At 36.6% G+C, this 23579-nt stretch overlaps 2 protein-coding genes and 1 pseudogene across 3 annotated transcripts in view; 1 reads left to right on the top strand and 2 right to left on the bottom strand.

The window, feature by feature from the left end:
• Positions 1-23579, top strand: part of NT5DC1 (5'-nucleotidase domain containing 1) — a 143404-nt gene that overhangs the window by 17390 nt on the left and 102435 nt on the right. The window lies entirely within an intron of this gene.
• On the bottom strand, positions 1009-8123 carry COL10A1 (collagen type X alpha 1 chain). Its single transcript, XM_001161595.7, has 3 exons — positions 8039-8123; positions 7326-7494; positions 1009-3945 (listed from the first exon to the last, which is right to left on the bottom strand). Exons 2-3 carry the CDS (start codon positions 7477-7479, stop codon positions 2057-2059), a joined length of 2043 nt encoding a protein of 680 aa, XP_001161595.1. The 5' UTR covers positions 7480-7494; positions 8039-8123; the 3' UTR covers positions 1009-2056.
• LOC104006959 (60S ribosome subunit biogenesis protein NIP7 homolog) lies at positions 19009-19610 on the bottom strand (annotated as a pseudogene).

Below are 23579 nucleotides of genomic sequence, written 5' to 3' on the forward strand. Positions count from 1 at the left end.
GTACTTTGCTGTGTATCTTACTTAGGATTTAATTTGAGCTTAAATATTATTATAAAGTTGGTTCTGACTACATTTTCAGAGGTCCTTTTATTTGTGCTTCTTTCATGGCTATAATTGCCCATATTCCAAGCTGTGCTGTTACACTCTCCTTTACCATGCCTGCCACGAGGGTCATTCTGTGAGTTCCCTAGAATTGAAGTCCAGTTTTGCTTTTTCACGGCCTGGGCATAAGGGTTGGTGACTTGTAACCATTAGTGTAGTAGTTATAGACAGGTGGGCAAAATGTCTGCCGGCAGAAATTTTGTTCTTGTTGCTTAAGGAACAAAACTGGCTGACCCAGAGTGAGGGCAGAGATATCACCAATCTTGAGCCCAGAGTTTTACCTTTCCAATCACAGCTTTGCTTGGATTACACAAGATTGCTTCTAAGGAATAAATAGATGCCTTTATAGTATGTTACCTCAGTGACTTGAGCCACATTGTCCTGATTAAACTAATAGGATGATGGATTCTTAAGAGTAGTATTTTTCAGCTTGGAAAAAATGTTGCCTTTTGATTGACATAAAAAAATTGCTTGCCTTTTTAAAATGTAATTCAAGCCATCAAAACAATTTTAAATATTATAACTAAAAACATGTCAAGACAATAAATGGTAACTGCAGAATATTTGTTCAAACTGCATATTTCTCTGTCACCTGCTTCTTTCCCTCCCAGGAGAAAATTACAACTTTGGGGTGATTTTGTCATTTTTCTATCCCTAGTCATCAGCCCTTGACCCTGACTCAGATTGCATGTGGTTTTGTGGGTACCTCTTCACAGTCAACACTGAGTGGTTGGGTCTGTGGGAATAAAGATGCATCACCAATATAGGGACATATCCATGACAACTGTAAAAGCCACCCATCACTTTATTGTCCTACTTTTTTATTAACTTTGAACAATGAAAAGCCTTGAAAGAATGGTTGAGAACAGCAAATTGCTGCTTTCAAATTAATTCAGCCTAAAAATCTATTGATGTTATTTTATTGCATCGTAAATAAGGAGTAGGTAAAACATTTTGTGCTTTAATAAGTGAGGCACAGCTTAAAAGTTTTAAACAGCAATATAAAAATACAGTACAGAGCATAAATAAATAATATATCTCCACTTCTAGTCGAATTTTGAAACCCTCAGTGTTAATTATAACTTCACTTGAATGGGAGGCACAAGGTACATGTGCTAATGTTCTGTAAATCCAGAAAATCATATCACATAAGATTCAATAAGGAATTAAAGAAATCAAATTAATCACACTTGTGTTAAATAAATAAGAATAGGTCAGATACCTGTTTCCAAGTTATGCTGGGTATATAAAAAGCTTCTCTGCAATCATAGAAAAGTTTGAAAAGGTTCATTGATGAAAGCACCTTGCATTTCAGATGAACTTCAATATTTTGGGGCTTTTTTATATAAGAGCTTTAACAAGTATATATGCACCTGTATATTTGAATAGATATTGATGAAAGGGGCTATACAGGCCTCAGAGTAATGCACCATCAGAAATATTTTAGGGGATACAGTGTCTTTTAAATTTGAATATTCAAGTATTTAAGTTCTACAAAGTTATATGATACCTCCTGGATGTTTCCTAGAAGTTCTCATATTCATAGTTAGAAACAGGCTTTTTTAAAAAGGAAATGCTGAGTTTCTCAAATCAAATTTCACATAACTTAGAGCTCTATTTCTGTTTTTTTTTTTAATTTTTTTTTTGTTGTTTGTTTTTTGTTGTTTGTTTTTAACATAGCAGGACTTCTTTGGTGATATTTTTTAATATTGGAGAAAACCTTAAAGAGCCTTAAGATTGCTAACTAGAAATTCAAGAGAGGCTTCACATACGTTTTTACGTTGCTGCTCACTTTTCAGGGGGAAGGTTTGTTGGTCTGATAGCTCAAATCTGTACTTCAGAAAATAAAAATTACATTCTTTTCAGCCTACCTCCATATGCATTTGGTAGGGTGGGGTAGAGCTAGAGAATGCTTTTTCTAGCACAAGATTTAGATTAGCTCTGTGGGGTGTACTCACATTGGAGCCACTAGGAATCCTGAGAAAGAGGAGTGGACATACTCAGAGGAGTATAGGCCATTTGACTCGGCATTGGGAAGCTGGAGCCACACCTGGTCATTTTCTGTGAGATCGATGATGGCACTCCCTGAAGCCTGATCCAGGTAGCCTTTGGTGTATTCATCATAGGTGTACATTACAGGGGTGCCATTCTTATACAGGCCTACCCAAACATGAGTCCCTTTCACATGCACGTGGTATGAAAAATAGTATATTCCTGGTATCCGACAAGTAAAGATTCCAGTCCTTGGGTCATAATGCTGTTGCCTGTTATACAAAATTTTATCAAATGGTATGGGAGTTCCTATTGCTGGGTAAGCTTTGGAGAGAATAACAGTAAAAGCAGACACAGGCATTCCTGTTACCCCCTGGTTGGCACTAACAAGAGGGGTCCCAGAAAGACTGGGCCTTTGGCCTGCCTTTATAAAACCCTCAGGCATGACTGCTTGACCTGGTGGGCCTGGAGGCCCAGGGGGCCCCGGAAGACCAGGCTCTCCAGAGTGGCCTCTTGGACCTGGAGGCCCTGGTGGCCCAGTGGGTCCATTGAGGCCCTTAGTTGCTATGCCAGCTGGGCCAGGAGGACCGGGACTTCCTGGATCCCCTTTAGACCCAGGGAATCCTGGAATGCCTGGTGGCCCAATAGGGCCTCTAGTACCTGGTATTCCAGGGGCACCTCTGGGGCCAGCCTCTCCATTGTGTCCGGGCATTCCCTTTGCTCCTGCTGGGCCCACAGGGCCTGGGAGACCAGGAGGTCCTCCAACTCCAGGATCACCTTTTGGGCCTGGTAACCCTGGGTTACCCTTAGGACCATCGAGACCTGGTTCTCCTGGGTACCCTGGTTTTCCATCTGACCCAGGGGAACCCCTTTCACCCTTAGCCCCAGGGTATCCTGCAGGCCCAGCTGGCCCTGTCTCACCTTCAGGGCCTGGGAGACCATGGTTACCCGGGATGCCTTTTGGTCCTTGGGGTCCCATATTCCCAGGGGGTCCAGTCAGACCTGGCTTCCCAGGAAGACCTGCTGGCCCTTGTTCCCCTTTGGCACCTGGACCCCCAGGAAGGCCAGCAGGTCCTCTTTCTCCCTTCAGGCCTGGCAAGCCTGGTTTCCCAAAGCCAGGAGGCCCTGGGGGCCCAGCTATTCCTGCAGCCCCAGGGAGACCTTTTGTTCCTGGAATCCCTGGCTGGCCTGGGGCTCCAGCAGCTCCTGGCTTTCCAATGCCTTCTGGCCCTCGTTCCCCAGGAGGGCCTTGGGGACCTGGTGGGCCAATTGGTCCTATTTCTCCCGGAAAACCTCTATCACCTTTGATGCCTGGCTGTCCTGGAACCCCATTTTCACCTCTTTTTCCCACTCCAGGAGGGCCAGGTGGTCCCGTGGGACCCTGAGGGCCTGGAAGACCCCTCTCACCTGGACGACCAGGAGCACCATATCCCATTTCCCCTTTCTGTCCATTCATACCAGGGACTCCTGGTGCACCCTTTTCTCCAGGAAAGCCCCTGGGTCCTGGGGCTCCTGTGGGTCCCTGTTGTCCAGGTTTTCCTGACACAGAAATTCCAGCCGGTCCAGGGATTCCAGGTGGTCCTGGTGGGCCCCGGGGTCCTGGTAGGCCAGCTGGTCCAACATCTCCTTTTGGTCCATATGGTCCTCTCTCTCCTGGTTTTCCTGGGAGTCCTGGCACACCTGGTTTCCCTACAGCTGATGGTCCCGGTGGTCCTGGCAACCCTGGCTCTCCTTGGAGTCCAGGACTTCCGTAGCCTGGTTTTCCTGGTGGTCCGGAAGGACCTGGGTGCCCTCGAGGTCCAGCAGGGCCTGGTGGACCAGGAATACCTTGCTCTCCTCTTACTGCTATACCTAAAAGACACACCCAACACACCCACCCATAGAAGGGGATGGTTAGTGACATTAAAGAGAATCATTGCCTTTCAAACTATGAATTGGGACACAATATTTCAGCATCATTTATTCCATGTAGACAGAACAGTCTGAAATGGTTTTAGATTATATGTTTTATACTGTTTTAAAAAACTCTGCTGGAGAAGATGGTTTCACAAAACCATGGCTACCATAATACTTTTATCCCATGACAGTGATTCATGAAAATGAGCTAGGATTGAAGAATTCCTCTAGAATAAGTGCAGTGGAGGTAAATTTAGTACATTTATTTTGGGAAAATCATGTACAGAAAAGGCAGAAAAAGACAGTGCAGAATAAGTGAGAAAATGTTTAAGAACTATAAAAAATTTTCCCTCCCAAAGCTACCCTGTCAGACATAAAAGAGAAACAGAATTAATTCTGATTTACATTTGCCATGCCTCTGCTGAACACAGGTTAGATTTTGGTTGATTTACTTTTACCTCAGAATATACTCTGAGCTCTTATACTCTCCATTATTGACTTAAAATTGAAACAAAGAACTAGAGAATTAGACATAATAGGTGAGGTACATAAAATAGTATTAAAGTACTTACCTAAATACAAATATATAGTGTTTGATTTCATAGAGCTGTGAGTTCACTTGACCTGATAAACTAAACTTAAACTAAAAATCATAGTGCCTGTGATGTGAAAAATGCGGCTGGGCCACAAGTATGGGGAAAGCACAGGGTAGAGATGTTTCTGAGATTTGGAAAACATTTGGTGTATATAAATGCAGAGCGAATCATTAAAATAGATATGCCGAAATAGGAAAATAATTGTTTCAGATTTAGATTTTTTTTTACTAATTAGAGTTATATTTCAATTTGAAAACATTGATTAATATAAATACATAGAGCTTTCCCCATGGATTTTCAGAAAATGACATCAGGAAAAAGACTGTGAGAAAAATTTATGTAAAAGATTTCCGTATATTAAATATTTCATTGATTGTAGTGTACATACATGATTATATTATGTATAAGTGGATATTGATATGTTGCAAATAGAGGAATAAATAAGGAATTTTTTAATGGGTTGGAGGAATCAAATAGTGGATTTTTTAAAATGCCAACTATGTTAGATTGAGCTTTGCTTTAGAATCTGATTATAAGGGTCATGTTCACACTAAAAATAATTGTCTTAGTCTGATTGGAAATCTGTTTTACTATTAAAGAGGAGAAACAAGTCAATGGAAATGAGTGCATTGGGCGTCATCCGAGACTGGAACTCCAGTGACAGGGCGAACTTTGTCACTTGGAATGTTGTCCTAATGGGTCCTCAACTTCTCAGTGCAAGAAAGAATTTGGCTTCTATTGAATGCTTGGGGGACAGCCCCTGTTTGTAGGTTGTCATCTGAAAAAATTTTCTTCATTCAAGATTAGGGTGGCACAATCCTCAAGGTAAAACGACTACTTCCTACTACTAAGTTTTTTAAATGCCACAAACTGAAATCGTGATTGGTTGTGTCAGAATGTGGCACGTGCATCTGCCCACCAGCTGTGGAATCCTCTGCAGCATAATTTAGTATGTTTTGACAGAACTCTTTTTTAACCTGTGTTGGATGGATATGCCTAGGAATTATGTAATAACTCTTTGAATTCCTGTTTCAACTTAATGTCTTACTTGTATAGACTGTGGGCTTTTGTGTTTGTTATGGTGCATTAATGTCTGCCAATGGATGATAGTGTAGTTGAGTGTCTATCTAAAAAGAGACTAAGGTGGATTTAGTAGTTTAAATACAGCTTCTGAACTTTTCATTTGTTAAGATATTTTCATTTGTTCTGCAAAAGTAGCCAAGATAATGGTGTATATTAAGAGAAGATCAAAGTATTTTTAACCTTCTAAAATAGTGCATTTTCTTTTTAATTCAAGACTTTGTTATGCTCTTATTAAGGTATTAAAAAGTCTGATTTTTGTGATCATGGAAACTATTGAATCCAGTGCTGTTTGTCATAGCATTTCAAATTGTGTTTGTTGCTTCAAGTAAAGCGGAAGGTTGCTTTGTCTTTTATTTTTTTCTTTACTAGCTTTTAAATTTTAAAATTTTTATTTATATTTTGAGACATTCAAAAGTATCTGTTGTATACCTGTGCATTTATTTTCAAATATTAAGTTTCCTTTTGTGAAATATTTTAAATTCCATCTTTCTTCTTAAAAAGACAATTCTATAAGTTTCATTGCTCAAAATGGTTGTTCCCAAAAGCATAATATTTAAACTTTATAACAAATATCCTTAGCTTTATTTACAGTATAAAATATATAATTAAAAAATTATGGAAAGGGAGTTTGAAGCCTACAGTCAGTTTATATTATTCTGTAGATATTTTATAGGTGGTCGTGTCAGTTGCTGTTAAATAAAATTAGTGAATATGAGGCCTAGAAGTTGCCCTCCTTTGAGAACCTTAGTGCTTTACATATATTATCTCAGTAATCTTCAAAGAGTAACCAAGAAAACTGGACAGGTAAGCAACAGATTCAAGAAGAAAGTTAACTTATTGAAGGCTATATTAGTAGCTAAAAGTAGTAGAAATAAAACTAGGAGTAACAGAAGTAGTAGTAGAAGTAATAGCAACACTTAAAGCACTTTACAGGTATTAATTCATTTAAACTTCGCAGCAGCCCTTGAGATAGCTGCTCCTTATTTTACAAATGAGGAAACTAAGGCATGGGAGGACAAGTAACTTACCTCAGGTCACACAGCTTATGCATTACAGTTAAGTCTCTGCATTTTACCACTAAACTATATTCAAAATGTATAAGTAATTATGAGAATTGCAGTTTCATTTGCCTGCTTGGCAATTCTCATAATTACATTTGTTCATTGTTGTGGGGGAGGCCATCAGATTTTTTTGATAAGACTCAGTTTTATATCTGTTTGTGGGCTAGTTGAATTAGTTTTAAAAGTAAATGTTTAAGTATTTAGCTAAATAAACCAGCTACCTTCTTTGTACAATTGGCAGTTATTTTTAGCTTAAAAATTTTAAACTTGATTAGTTTTGATTAGATCAAGATTTCTGGATTACATGCAGTTATTTGTGCAAAAGCAGCATCTGAGAAAAAAATTTGTACACACAAAAGTTCTGATTTTTTGCAGGTATATCTTTCAACTATATTTTCAAGTATATCCTTTCTACTACACTTATTGGATATTCTTGTTCTACTTTTTTCACAGATCACTTTGTTGTAATAATTTGGGCTAATTCAGAAGTTTGAAAGTAACACCAAAGTTAAATGCATTTTGTTAAAGAGATTATTAAGATTATAGAAAGCAACAACCAACTTGTTAATAGAACAAAATATACAATTCAGTTTACCTTTACTCTTTATGGTGTAGGGAATGAAGAACTGTGTCTTGGTGTTGGGTAGTGGGCCTTTTATGCCTGTGGGCGTTTGGTATCGTTCAGCGTAAAACACTCCATGAACCAAGTTCAAGGATACTAGCAGCAAAAAGGGTATTTGTGGCAGCATATTCTCAGATGGATTCTGAAAAACAGAAAAGAATAACTTTATACAGCATTGTTATTAACCTATTTTTTATTCTCATGTTTCACAGATGAGTTCTTTATACAGTTATCTACTTTTTTAACCTATCCTATATATTTTTAATATGTGCCATAAATAAATGAGAGATCATTTTTTAGTTATGTGAATATATGTCTTAGTTATTTTTGGAAGCTATACTCAGGTAATCAAGTGAAAATAAAATGATTTACCTAAAGGAAAAGAAACAGAAATTAGGATTGGATGTCTGTATTAAATAATCTAGGATCTTTGACATAGCCTGAAATATCTAATAGTTTCAAAATACACTGAAATTCGGATTAGGGCAAATTTTTACAATATGGTTTTATTGGGACTATCATCCACAGACTGATGCAAAAAGAACTTTTGGAGTGCATTTTAGTAGAAACCCATTTTTTAAATCACTTTAATACTTCTAATACTTGAGAAAACTCAAGTATTTAAATCTTTAAAGTTTCTTTCCAAGCAAGTTAACATGGAAGTCCACCAGTAAGCGTACGCTTACCTGCGTGCTGGGAGTTCCTGGAGATGGTGCCTTGGCAGCTTTCTGAAGCTTCCTCTGCCCAGATGAGCAGTGCAGAAGGTGCCTCTCGAGAGCTGTTCAGTGTTATTTATACTGTTTTTCCCTTACTACATGAGGTTACCCTGAGCTTAAGCTCCTCTCCTCAAAGGTGGTAAGCACTAATTATGGTGGAAAGTTCTATTGGGTAGGCACACAAGATCGGGCTGGGCTCTCCTTTTCCTTGTTTTCTTATTTAAAAATAAACCCATTGTCTTAAATATATATTAATAGTTTTAACCAAGGACTATCTTTGTGATTCTATTTTATTAGTTAATACTCTAGTGTTCAGGCTGGTTCATGGTGGAATGATGATACCCCCTTTTTATTTTTGAAAAGCACATTCTTATGTTAATTGGTTGATATTATATAATATGTGGTAGTACATAAAAGCGGATAAAATTCCTTGAAGGGGGTACTGGATTTAGACCATCATCTAAATTATTGAGTTATTACATAAAGTTATCAATGTGTCTATTAATATTCATAAATTTTTGTGAAAATAGCTGACCCCAATTCTTAATTACTTTTAGGCTTTTAGGATTTAGATCCCTTATTCACAACACTACGCTATATTCAGTAAATGACTTCAGATTTTCTTGCTTAAATTTGGGTTTACTTTAGAGTTGCAGTAGAGTTTGCAAAAACCCCTTAATTTGATAATCTCATATTATGTTAATTTACATAAGATTGCTGTGTTTATTTCAGGAGAAAAAAATTCTCAAACTTTGCTTTCAGCTTAAAAAAAATATTATTGGCTTAACTTGCAGTTAGGAGTCATCCCAGTTAGAAATACTTTTCCTCAAAGGTGGAAGTAAACACTATTGTTGTCAATTTCGGTAGTTAGACTCTGTTTAACAATATTAGGAAGCCTTTAAAATCAGTTTTTAGGATCCTAAAAAATCTAATAAAGGTGGGAAGTTGAGAGTCCAAATTTTTCATCTTATTTAATTTCATCGTTTTGAATCAAAATCAAATTGACTATGCAGGTGAACTGGTTGAGGAGGACTATTCCATACACAGGCATAGACACATCATTTTGCTACCTCCACAGAATTAAAGTAGTATGGATTCAGGACTAATCAATAATTGAAATAATTGAAAGTTTGACCAGTGAATGAACTAAAGATTTATCCTTTTTCTTTTCCCTTTCTCTCCCCTTCAAGCAATTTTCTGTATTTTAAACAAAGCCTTGTATAGCCCTTTATGGAAATGTAAATGGATAAGGCATCTCATTGCCTCTCTCCTCTTGCTTGTAAGCATTTTGTTGATTGCCATATTAAAAAAATTTACATTGTTATATATATCTCTGTATAATACTCATAGATACATATAAAATATGTTTCTTATAGCAGTTTAGAATAACAAAATAGGAAAGTTTATAATTCTTTCATCATTTGGAAATTATATATGGAATAGCTTTTGTAATTATAATATGTACTCTGCTACATCTGTAGGAGACTACAAAAGATAAGTGAGAGAAAACACCTGCCTTTTGGCTTATGGCCCATTTGGACACAATTTTGAAAAAGTAGGTGAGGTAACTTTATGGATGCTTTTGAATGCTAGGTTGAATTTGTTTTGAAAGGAATTATTAAAATATATATTTTAATATTTTGTGTGTATATATGGTGATACACATGCACACACATACTGCTATTTGCTTATAATTGAGACTGATACCCTGTTAGTTATCACTCGTGAACGTTCAGAAGACTAATTCTCAGCTCTTAATACATAGTGCTATGCCCCGGTGTATACCATTTGTTCATCTGTGGCTATTGCAACAATTTTCAGAGCCTTTCACTTTAACCTCTCTGGGCATCTGTTTTTTATCAACACAATGAAAAGTTTGGACTAGGTGGTTTCTAAGCTCCTCCCAGTTTTAAAATTAGATTATTCCTGTGCTTGAGGTATTCTGCTGTTCTCCATGGTCAGATGGTAGACTTGGCTCCAGTTAGTACTTATTAGAGACACAAAAAAATCCATACCAGGAGGCTGTGTGTCTTCTTTTAGGGATATGTAAATATATGTGGGTATTTGTCATTCTATACTCCCCTTTAGTTTTGGAAAATGTGGTGTCCTTATTGAATAAGCCTTGGACATTCAACCCTTTTTGCAAATAGTATACTTATTTCAGCACAAGGAATCTGACTGCTGTTTGCTTTGTTAGTCACATAAGAAGCACTGTCTTGTCCAAAACAGATTGTAGAATCAGAATATTTTCTAGCCACACCCCACCCAATTGTGTATTTAAAACTATTTTTACTCTGGGTGTTTACTTGTAGCTGTTTGAAGTGACTAGTCTGTGGCTTTATGAAGGAAACCCATTCCACTCAAAACAGAGAGCCATACTCTTTAAACTCTATAACCTGAGTAATTTTTTTAAATATCAAATATGAATAATGATTTTTTTCACATCTGGCAGTTAGCTACTATTAAGCTTGCCTATTCATTTGCACATCTGTGGATCGTTAATTAATTCACCTTATGTTTCTTAAGTGCTTCTTAAGTGTTAGACATTAAGATAAATACTGGGTGAATAATATATATTCTATACCCTTAAAGTGTTTACACAGTGGTTCTCAGCCTCTTTTCCCCACTCCTGCTGTCCTGAGGGAAATGCACAATTCCTTCAGCCTTTGAGGTTCATTAAAATGGTGGTGATTCAAAGACTATATTTTCATGAAGCTCCTCAGGTGATCATGATGGCCTCCTAAGTTAGAATGTATAGTCTGATATCAGTGTTCTATTACCACCTTGTTAATATTAGTTACATTGGTTTTTGTTATTTGTGTTCATATGCTTTTTAAACTTTTTTACAGAAAACTTGTCTTTTATAGTAGTGAGAATAGTTACAATAAATGCCTATATGCCTGTCATTCAAACTGATCTCAACTCGCTGTCACTCAATTCTCTTTTCATTCACTACTCCTCCAAATTTTGAAGTAAATCCCATATATTGTACCAATTTACCTGTGAATATTTTGGTATATTTTTCCAGAAGAAAAGGAGTCTTTTTTCTTTAAAACAATGTCATCATCGTATTAAAAAATCAGCCATTTCTTAATATCATCAAATCCTGTAGTTCACATACATATATAGACATGTATATACACAAACATATGTATACACATGTCTATATTATATAGAAACACATACATATCCACATATATTTTTTATTGATTGATAAATTGTTTGTTGAAACTAGGTTGATTCATATATCCCTGTTGTCATGGTTTGAATGTATCCCCCAAAGTTCATGTGTTGGAAACTTAATTCTTAATGTAACAGTTTTGGCAAGTGGGATCTTTAAGAGGTGATGAGGTTGCGAGGACTATGCCCTCATAAATGGATTAATGTTATTGTGGGAATGGGTTAGTTGTTGTGAGAGTGGGCTTTATATAGAAGCAAGCTTGGCCCCCTTTTGCTCTCTTGCACACTTTTGCCCTCTTTTGCCCTTCTGCCTTCTGCCATGCGATACTACAGCATGAACGCTCTCTCCAGATACCGGTGCCATCCTCTTGGACTTCCTAGCCTTCAGAACTGTGTGCCGAATAAAGCTCTGTTCATCATAAATTACCCCGTCTGTGGCATTCTGTTATAGTAGTGTAAAATGGACTAAACCTGTTACTCTAGGTGTCTTGTGTCACTTTTTACTCCCTTGCAGTTTATTTGTTGAAAAACTGTGTCATCTGTCTCATGCAATTTCCTGTGATCTAGAATTTGTTGTCACTTAACTTGCTACTGTGGAGATTGGTAGTTAAATCTAGAGTTTTCATCTGATTTCAGGTTTGAGATACACACACTCACTCACACACAGATACAGCACACACAAATACATTTTTTGGCAAGAACCCTTTACAGAGAGTGGTATGATATACTTCTGTTAGGAAGCCCTTAATTGCTGGTGTCTCTTTGGTGTTACTGGACATTGGTAATTGCCTACAGTCAATATTTTATTATAGGTTATAAAATGATGATATTCTGATTTTATCATTTGTATTTTATTTATTAGCTAGGATATTCTCTATAAAGAAAAACACCCCTTCATCAACTATTTGATTACCCTGAAGTACAGTGTGTATAGAAAAAGCAGGAGAAATGCCTTTACCAGCATTTAGAACAATAAGCTGCTCCCAGCATCCTCCACAGGTGTAGTGAGGAAGGTGTGTGTGTTTATCATTATAAACATTCAGTTTATAATGTATTGTATGTGTTTCAGTCCATGGCACTTATTAATCTTACTATTGTTCAGAATTTTTTCCCCATTTTTGGCCAGTGAGAGCCTCTCCTCTACCAGTTGGCTCCTGAGTTCTTTTGACCATGATCCCAGTAGCTTTTTTTATAGCTTCTTTCCTTCTAATGTTTTGTACCTTTCGTGGCCCAGATCTACAATAAGACATTTCTCCACAGACTCTTAGTTTCTTTTGTGGGAAATAGAAACCACAGTCTGAGTGCCTGGATGTCTGGGTCCTAGGGATGCACATTGCTTCTGGGTTGGTCATTCTATCTAGTGAACAGCTAAGAAACGTATGCACAGGGTGTTCATTAAATATAAGATATATGATAACATTTTACTGATGTAGCCAATGCACATTCAGGACCACAGGTGTTTACTTAATGACCTCAATCTTGTATCTGTAGCTGCTTGGTCCCATGCTAAAAACCCTAGTACTCATGCCAGTAATATAGTTATTCATTTGTTTATTCCATGATACTCACAATTTCTCAAAATAAAAATACCAATATTTGTACCAGAATATTGAAAAAAAATATAAGCCGTTTGATTATGTTTGCAATTCTTTTGGTATTTTCACTAGAGCTGCATTACTGTGCTGTAAAGTCACATGACACAGTTGATTCAATGTGGTAATACTACCCACTCAATTCACTGTTAGGTTTGTTTCATTTTGCTTTCAATTTTTAGGAATGCTCTTTTTAAATTTAATTTGTTTTATACTTTCATAAAGTACATATGTTTTATCTGGTGTTCGGATATATGTTTAACAACCAACCTGAGGGTGAAGGAGATGTGTTTGCTGATCTCCGTGGTATGGTCAGTTTCCAGAAAACCCGATCACAAAATACCTGAACATTCACCAAGAGCCGGTATAAGCCAGCTCCAGCAAACATTGTATATTTCTGAAGTCAAATTTATAAAACAAGGAATATTCAGAGAAGGGTAGCCTCTGTTACTGACCTATCCACCCTGTGTTTCACCTTCCTTCTATATGTAACTATTTTTAAAACATTGTTTTGATTTATCCTTTTTATTTAAAAATGTATTATTCATTTATATCCCTCCCAGCTTCTTAAGTAAATGGCATCACAGTGTACATACTTCATTTTGTAAATGACTCAGTTTTTCTTGACCTGAACTGAAGCTTTATTATAGATAACAGTTTATATTGGAGATCATTGCAGAACATTGTGTAAAGATGGTCTGCATTCCTTTTTACAGCTTCATGGTACTCCATTGTATAGATGCACCATAGTTTTTTCAACCATTGCCCTATAGATGGACATCTGTGTTATTTCCTGTCTTTTGCCAATACAAATACTTTTTTTTAACTTTTAATTCAGGGGTACAAGTGCAGGTGTGTTACATAGGTAAACTTGTGTCATGGGGCTTTATTGTACAGTTTATTTCATCACCCAGGTATTAACCCTAGTATCCATTAGTTATTTTTCCTAATCCTCTTCCTCCTTCTACCCTCCACCCTCTGAAAGACCCCAGTGTGTGTTGTTCCTCTCTATGTGTCCATGGTTTCTTATCATTTAGCTCCTACTTATAAGTGAGAACATGCAGTATTTGGTGTTCTGTTCCTGTATTAGTTTGCTAAGGATAATGGCCTCCAGCACCACATGTGTTTCTGCAAAGGACATTATCTTATTGTTTTTTATGGCTGCATAGTATTCCATGGGGTATATGTACCACATTTTCTTTATCCAGTCTATCATTGATGGGTATTTAGGTTGATTCCATGTCTTTAACACAAATACTTTATAGTGAATAACTTTGTGTGTGGGTGTATATGTAGCCTGAATGTCTTTGGGAGAGAGTCATAGAATGGGGATTCATGGCCTTGTTTCCCCTCAGCATCACCAACAGGATATGTTGTTTAGATTTTGTTGAACTTTTTAATTTTTGTCCACCTTAGAGGTGAAAATTGGAATCTCAGTCTAGTTGTAATTTTCTTTCTTCTTACTGAAAGCATGGTTGAGTATCTTTTCATATAGCTTAGACCATTTCTCTAGCCTACTTTTCCTGTACATGTTCTATAACTTAAACCTCTGTTCTGTGATATAGTTTTCACATATTTTTCCCAGTTTATTTGTCTTTTTAATTTGCTTATGAGTTTTTTTTTTCATGTAAAACTTTCTTTTAAGGTACATATGTCTTTATTCAGAATATTATTGTTCTTTCATAGACTCAGCTGTAAGGGGCAGGAAAATTCATCCACATCAATCATTTTATTTTTCAGACAAGGAAACTAGTTTATTATGCACATCCCCTGGCCTAATGTTTAACTGAGTTACATTTCTGATGTGACAAGCTGTTGGCGAGAGAGCCCACTGAGGGAAAACACCAGCGACTGGGCTAATGTGTTCACCCCCTGTTCTGGCAGGATAGTGACTTTCCTGTTCTTCTAATCCTTCATCCTTTTAGGGTAGAAATGGGAAAAGTGCCGAGAAGTTTAGTCAGGGCACCTTCCACCACCACCTTGCTGTACCTCATTCCTCTTGAAAAAATTTTAAAAGAACATTCTTAGGTGCCATTATAGAGCCCAGAAGCTAAAAATGATCTATTTGTGTAAATAGTCTAATGTGCTTTAGTGGTTAGATACCTGCTGAGAGTTTGAAAAGAGAAATTCATGCATAAAAACAGGTGTTTATGAAAAACCCCTGAAACGTCAGGTCAGGTCAAGAAAAACTGAGAGTCATTTACAAAGTTTTAACAAGGGCTTTATATTCTGTTTTCCGTTATACACAAATTGCTACATTACTTGAAGAGCTCATAGTTTCGTGCGCCAAGTGCTTAATGACATCACCTGCTTTCCATAGTAACCCAGCTGAGTTAAAAATATAGAATGTCTTGGCCCCTTGACCTAAGATCTTCAGGGATCTTGGCCACCCAATGGGTTCTCAACCATTCACACATGTTAGTTCCTACTCTGTTTACAACTTCAGCTTTCACATGCAGTTTCTGCTAAGTTGGAAGGAGAAATTATAGCAAATTAAAGTGTTAATTAGAGAAGTCACAGGGTAACACTTTTTATTTAGATCTCTTTATTCCTCTGTTTGCCATCATACTTGAGAACAACTCCACAGTCACCATCTATAGTGTACAAAGTAAAGTACTTGTAGGGTACATGAGTACCTGTAGAATATTAAGTACCTATAGGGCGCCTGAGTACCTGTAGGGTCTGTGTGGCAACACAGACCACCAAGAAACCCATCATCAAAACGGATACTTATGCAGCTATTTAACTTAATCATACTAACAATGAAAATACATCCCAGTAATGCTGGGCCCTTGTCTGTTTAGCCATTGATCAAATAATTGTGTTACCTCACCCACAGACCTCTTCCCTAACAGTGCAAAGATGCTAAGTGAGTCTTCCTGCCATCCCTGGTTCCTGCCTCTTGCCTACCAGTAATGCTGACCAGATCACCTGGCCTTTTTGCACCCTGGTTTCCTCTTTGCCTGCTTTCTTTCATATTTTAAAGGTAATTGCTATTTGGGAAAAATGTAACAAATAGAAAATAAAATGTATGTGCTATAGAGATATAATAACCATTAATAGTGGTTTTTTTCCCCCAGTGATCTTATTAGTGCTGAAATTCTTACTATCTTTAATAACTTATGAGTCAAAAATAACTGTTGCCACTTATGATGCTAATCAGGCGGAAGTTTAGACATGCTGTCATCTTCCCCTACTTTCTCTTAATTTTATATGTTAGGATCTTTGGAAAGTGAAATGACACATAAGTGGCAAAACAGTGCTTGGGAATGCTCCACAATTGTGATTGGTGATGATGACCATTCTGGTGTCAAAGAGGTAAATATCTCTGATATTAGACAGTCTTCTCAAATGATTGTCAGACTTTTTCTGACCCTCTATGTGTACCAGTTGCCAGGTTGGGTTCTAGGAATCTGGAGCAGGAGCTACTTCCTGCTGTAGACTCATGGAGATAAACGCCAGACACCAAAGCCTCTTATGGCCTCTGGCTTCTTTAGTGTCTGTGTGAATCTATCTTCCAAATCATGAAATGGTGTTTTCTCATACTTTATACTCTTTCCTGAATGTAATTCAAGGACTATGGGTTATTTATTATTGAAATTCCACTCTATACAAGTAGTGCCTGTTATAAGGCATAGGCCTTATAAATGTTCCTGAATGAAGGAATTAAGAGCGTCAGGACACCAGATTTCCATGTTTATTGAGGTGGATGGTTTGCCTCATGCTTGTGAATTCCCAGGGATAGGGCCATTTGCATGGTGCTGGTTTGGACCTGAGTCTTTCCAAACCTTTCCTTACCTTAAAATAATAACTTGGAATTCTTGTAGAGGTCCTAGTATTAACAACTTCTTCCCAAAGTAGTTTTCACAAAAGAAAATAACCGTGGTTGCTGTTCTAGTAAGTGTGTACCTTAAATTGTTCTACTGGCTGGCTAATAAGTTAGAATTTCAGAGATTTTTCAAAGACAGTTTTTCTGAAAGTAGGCATGGTAGGAGGATATAGATGTAAGAGGGTAGGTTCAGGTTGGGCCTGAGATGGAAAGAAAAAGGAGAAGAGCCCAGAATCTTGGGAGTTTAGGGAGATTTCTTTAAATATCTCAGAAACCTGAACTATGAAGTTTCAGAGCAACAAATAACTTTTTAGACATAGCTATGCTTCACTTTCCCATTATCTTTTACTCATCCGTACCCCATTTACTTATTGATAGATTGATTTATTCAACTCTTCAATGTATTAAAAATATTATATGCCGGGAAATAAAAATGGGCTCACAGACTACTGATATCATTTATTAATTCTTTCCCTGCTCAACCTACCTGTTAGCATCTTCTCTTGAATGGAAATACATATATGACCCTTAAAGGGGGAAGATGTTATCATTTGGGTTGTGAGTATTAGATAAATATTTTAGAACATTCAAGTTTATAAAATGAAAATTGGAGAATTGCATCAATACCATTAAAATATGAATATTAGAGCTGAAAGAGATACTAATCCAAGTAAGTACTAGAAAATATTTCATTTTTTTTCTGTAGCATCCATAACCGCCCCCCCCCCTTTTTATTTAACAACTCCATGTGAGTTCTCTAGATAATATTGGTAGAGCCCTCAGTTCTGCTTGTTATTCAGCAAAGTTATGCTTGGACAAAATTAACTTTTTTCTCATTAAAATCTTAGGTAGTATTCCATTTCATTACTTGATGAACAATATAACTTCTATTACCAAAAGCATTTTGCACGAGCTATATTTAATATTTACTCTAGACTCATTGGACTTTAATTCGACTAACAAACATTTTTTTTTTTTCCTGATATATATGCTGCTGGCAGTACTTTAAACTGTGGATCAACATACCCATCCCTGGTCATAGTTTCACAAATACTCAGGTTAAAAAATTTTTTTTCTGGCTTTATTGAGTTATAAGTGATAAATTAAAAGTATATATATTTATGGTATACAATATATTTTCAGATATATATATATACACATACACACACATTGCTAAATGGTTACCACAATCAAGCTAATTAACATATCCATCACATTGGTGAGAACACTTAAATACCTACTCTTTTAGCGTATTTTAAGTATATGATACAGTATCTCGAACTATAGTCACCATGCTGTACATTAGATTTCATGAACTTATTCATCCTACATAACTGAAACTTTGTGCCACTTGAAAAACATCTCCCTGTGACCCTCCACTCTGCAGCCCTTGGCAGCCACCATTCTACTCCCTGCTTCTATGAATTTTGACTTTTTTAGATTACACGTATGAGTGAGATCATGCAGTATTTGTCCTTCTGTGTCTGGTTTATTTCACTTAGCATATTGTCTTCTAGGTTCATCCATGTTGTCAAAAATAGCAGGATTTTCTTCTTTTTTAAGGCTGAATAATATTATGTGTTTGTGTGTATGTATGTAATATGCACACTTTTTTTTTTAAAGGACAAGGGGGCTGACACCTGTCATTTCCCAGGCACTGTGTTACATGCTTTATAATCATGATTCTTCTAATTCTAAAAACCATTCTTAGGTAGACGGTTATAGCTATTTTTTTTAAGTTTTGTGGGGTTTTTTTTAAAAGAAGAAAATGAAGCTTATTAAGTGGAATGACTCATCCAAGGTCATTTAGCTGGTAGGCGGCAGAACTGGGGTTTGAACCCAAGTTTTTCTTCCACACCACATAACACTTACTATAAATTGCTGTTATTATTTCAGTCAAATTTCATTTGTGAAATCTCAGATGTGACTTACTGTTCTGATATGGCAGTATCTATCTTGCATATTAATAAACAGAGAAAAATCCATGTGCTGTTATCATGAGTTTGGAAAACAAAGTGTTATCACAGATAACAATAAGCTATTCTTGTCCTTAGTTCCAACGGTTTGGAATCTGTTACTCAGAACAAGAAGCCCTCAGATTCAGATACGAAACAGAATATTTAGTCACAAATGCAAAGATCTGAAACCCCAATTTTGAGCCATTTCTGTACAAGAAGAATCCAGCCTGTGTTTGTCAGTGATGGATAGTATATAAACTAAGAAGACCTGAAGAGATCATAGTGTTGACAAAATTCAACCCGATGGTGGAATACACGCAAACACAGGAAACAAAGCTGGGCCTTTCCACACCACTGTTAAGTCCTTGCAGTGACTTCATTTTAAGTCACCGTCTCTTCATGCCGCACATATTCACCAGTGTTTGCTTGATGAAATACCACAAATCGATGGGGTCTCCTTTTCTGCAGTCTTGCGTAGATGTGGCTGCCACCCCAAAACCCAAAGGGATGTCTGCCACCACCACTTCCTGGCCAGGAGAAGTATTTTTCGTGATTTGACTCAGACCAGATTTCAACATATTGTCCCCATATAGAAAGGACTACTGTGCTCCAGGTTTTATCCACACTTTATACTTGGCATAGGATGCAGGGTAATCCAGAGCTGTGATGTTCAACTGAAACTTGTAGGTCTTGGTGAATTTTCTGAAGGAGGTCACAGGGAAATCAGATATCAGTGCCAGCTTCAGAATCTTCTCACTCACGTAGTACACCTGGTCTTTGTGCAGCCGAGAACAGTAGGTGCCATTGAGCCTCTCAGCTGGCAGCTAGAGATTCTCCCTAATGTATTTCACAGTCTTCTCAAACATTACATGGGTCTCCTCTTCAGTCAAAGGCTGCGTTTTCCCACTGGGTTGGAACACTGGATCCCCGTGCCTCAGTAGTGGGAAACAAAAGTCCCACATTTTCTTTATCCCTTCAGCCATCAACAGACACCTAGACAAATTCTATTATTTACTGAACCAAGACATCTTTTATAAAATGCATGTGTGCAATACATACCTGTTTATATGGAAAACCAGTTATCTTTTAGAGTTGTGAGAATCTATTAGAAAATGCCCAGCTTGGCCGGACGCACTGGCTTATGCCTGTAATCCCAGCATTTTGGGAGGCCGAGGCAGGCGAATCACAAGGTCAAGAGTTCGAGACCAGCCTGACCAACATGGTGAAACCCCATCTCTACCAAAAATACAAAATTAGCCGGGCGTGGTGGTGTGCGTCTGTAATCCAAGCTACACAGGAGGCTTGGCAGGAGAATCGCTTGAACTTGGGAGGCAGAGGTTGCAGTGAGCCGAGATCACACCACTGCACTCCCGCCTGGGTGACAGAGTGAGACTCTGCTCAAAAAAAAAGAAAAGAAAGAAAATGTCCAGCTCAATAGCTGACATTTTAAGATCTTATGTGCTAGATCTAATTCTAACAACTTTGCATATATTATTTCATTTACTTCTCATAGCAGCCCCGTGAAGTAGGTACTATTATTATTCTCATCTTTAGAGATAAAGAATTTGAGGCCTAGAGGTTAAGCATCCTAGCCAAGATCACCATGGTAAAGCGACTGTTTTCTATGGATATATTTCTTTAGGATTTATGAGAAACAGTATAATTCCAAGAATAGCACTACTTGACTAGGAACTACTGTGTTGGCTATTCCTTGTTAAGATTTGTGTGAAAGTGTAATCCCACTACGTCTGCTTTCCAAACCATCTCAAATTGGTGAACACTGTTTTTAATTCTTTACAATTGAAAGAGCTATGTTGTTTCAGTTCTAAAATGGGCTAGTTCAGAATTTGCTCATTAAAAACGAAGCTAATTGAAAAGCAAATAGTGCGAATGTCGATATATTTGTTTTTATTTCGAAGAAGTGTCAAACATGCTTATTTTTTAGGACATCATGGCTTGTTATAATGATTAAAAGGCATAATAGTATGACTAAAAACTTCTCAATATTTTGGGAGACTTTTGAATTATTACTAATATATGAATCCTTACTAATGGGGTACATGTAGAACTTCATTTTGTAGTATTTATATTTGTATAGAATTGTATATTTAGCTTGAGTTAAATATGGCAGGGGAATGCTCTTGATTACAACTATGATATTGAGAGAGTAAGAATAGATAGTGAATATTTTTTCAGTCTTGCTTTTGGTTTGATTTCCCCATAAATCTTGATTTCTCACTTTGGTAAGTGTTAGTTTATAATTGCATTATTAGTTTTGTGACCAGTAGGATTTGTATAATTGCAGCAGAGTAAAACTTTTTTAGATTAATTTAGTAAATGATATTTTGATCATACATGATTTAGGAAATAACTGATAAAATAGTGCAACTACAAAAAAAGATGTATTCTTATGATTTATAGCACAACTATTAAAAATACAGAAAAAAGGATAAAGAGTTATTTGGCAAAAATTCTAATAGAAGAATATTGGGGGAAAATGTTAAGAGTTTTGGAGCCCATGGGAAGTAACTGACCTTATCAAAGTGTGGATTTTTTGGGGGGAAAGAAGTCCTCGGTCTACTAGTAACAATTTGTGGGTAATTAACTTAAAGAATAAATTCTGTGTTATTTGGTACAAATGATGATTAAACTCTTGTGTAGAATTTGGATAATACAATTACTATATTTTGAATAATACAGTCTAAAGCTGACTCCAAAGCAATATTGAGAACAATTGTATTTGAAATCCACCTATTTGTATACTTTTTTTAACTTTCAGTGTCGATACCACAAAATTCTTGTACATTTTAATACACATTGTATACTACAGTGTAATGATATTGAACTGCATTTAAAATGCATTTTACTTGCAGTGTTAATAAGTTTATTGGAATTTTAAAAAACATTTTATAAGACAGTAAAGAGCCCTTCCAGTTTTTAAAATTTGTTTGTTTTACTTTACGGCACTTTACGATCTAGTTTTTTGGTTTGCAAATTACACATGTGGGTCATGTTATGAGCTATGGTTCTTTAGATCTTTCTTGTCATGGGAGTAAGGAGAGAAATAGGAATTTGACAGTTTTTTTGCTTAAAAGGCATTATAAATATTAATATTAAGACATCTTCAATGTGAGGGCCATTTGTATAAAAGTTGTGTCTTTGAGACCTAGTACAGCACTTGAGTCTTCTGTCCCACATTTTAAAAATAACATTCCATGATTCTCATGATAGTTAGGTCTGATTCAACTTTGTCTTCAGATTGGACTTGTGTTTATTGAGAGTCTTCCCTGTGTCAGGTGTTTTGCTTTTCTTATTTGATCCAGAAGAGACTTACGTGGTAGATATTACCACTGTTATTTTGTAAGGAAACTGAAGCCCAAGAGGTTGAGGAATTCCACAGGTTCATAAAGCCAGTAGGTGGCAGAGCGGAGAGTTGAATGCCGCCCTCCTATGGACACCAATTTCAAAGGCTACTTTGGCATTTTTCCACCAGTGCATGCTCTCAGGTATTTTCAAGTATTCCTCTTTTGTTTAATTTCCTTTCATTGTTACCTAAAGCCATCAACTTATGCTTATGTTCCATCCCTTATAAACTAGCTGAAATGCTGTGGTAGCAGTTACACATCACTTAGCTAATATACTTTCTCAGAGTGGGAGCACCACCTTTGCTCTTCTGGGCATATCACACCTCTCTTTTCTGCCTTACATTGCTGGTTTCCACAATTTTCAAGAACAGGTACCCATTTTTTTCAATATTTAAAATTGGGAAAACTTGGATATGTGTATAGTAGATATCATTCTTTTATGCTAAAGGTGAGGGATATTAATTCAATGAACACATGTATGTGTATCTGCTACCCAGCAAAAGAAACTTAACATTAGCATTCTTTTTGAAACCCCTATGCCATCTCCCTGATGGCATTCCCTGTGTTTCCTCATGTTGTTAATTATGCTGAGTCTTATTCCCTCTGTCCTTCTAGAAAGTATACCACTCCACATCCCATCCACAATAATGTTTTTCTTGCATGTTTTAAAATTATATATTTAAAAGGAATTACACTGTATGTATCTGCTTCTGCAACTTACTTTTTTGATGTAACATTGTGTTTTTGAGATTTGTCCATACTGATGTGTGGGGCTGTTTATTCATTTTTCTCTGCTCTGTAGTTTACAATGGTGTGAGTTTATCAGAATTTTTTTATCTGTGATGGATATTTAGCTATCCAAAATAATACTGCTCTGAACCTTCTTGTACATGTTTCCTGGCTGCATGCAAAAGAATCTTTCTAGGAAGTATACCTAGGAGTGGTATATTAACTATGTATATTTTTCTGCTTCACTGGCTAATTCCAAATTATTTTCTAAATTGTTTCATGTTTTTACCAGCAGGGTATAAGGGTACACCCACTTGGTATCATTTAAACTTCAAGGTTTGCCAACCAGTAGTTGTAAAATGCTGTCTCATTTTATTGTATTTGTATGATACTGATTCGAATGGTGGTGAGCATTATTTTTATATGTTGATTGTCCATTTGTGTTTACTCCTCTCTCAAATACCTGATTGTACCTTTGCCTACTTTTTATCAGATTTTTTTTTTTTTTTTGGTGGTGGTGGTTTTTTTAGTATTCTTACATATTTTTGATATTTATTTTCATTAGTTATATGTGTTGCAGATATTTTCTTTCAGTTTGTGACATGTTCACTCTCTCTAGGGCATCTTATGTGTTATCTGCAGTTATCACCTATCTAAGAAAGACTCCATTGTTTAAAATAATTCATTGAGATTCAATAAATTACTTACATTGTTCTTTTCCCAACTTTCCAGTGGGACTCCAAGTCTTTGTATATTCAAGAAAAAACGTGGCACCCTTGTGAATGATGGTAGAGAATGTTTCATTAATTTTTTTTTGATGACCTTCCTTTTTCTAATGGAATTAGTTGACCATTCTTT

Source organism: Pan troglodytes, chromosome 5, assembly GCF_028858775.2.
Source record: "Pan troglodytes isolate AG18354 chromosome 5, NHGRI_mPanTro3-v2.0_pri, whole genome shotgun sequence".
NCBI lineage: Eukaryota > Metazoa > Chordata > Mammalia > Primates > Hominidae > Pan > Pan troglodytes.

Coding starts and splice junctions, on each gene's coding strand:
- COL10A1 (XM_001161595.7), bottom strand. CDS start 7,479: ATGCTGCCACAAATACCCTTTTTGCTGCTAGTATCCTTGAACTTGGTT. Junction 3,946..7,325: donor CTACACCATAAAGAGTAAAG/GTAAACTGAATT, acceptor TGTGTCTTTTAG/GTATAGCAGTAAGAGGAGAG.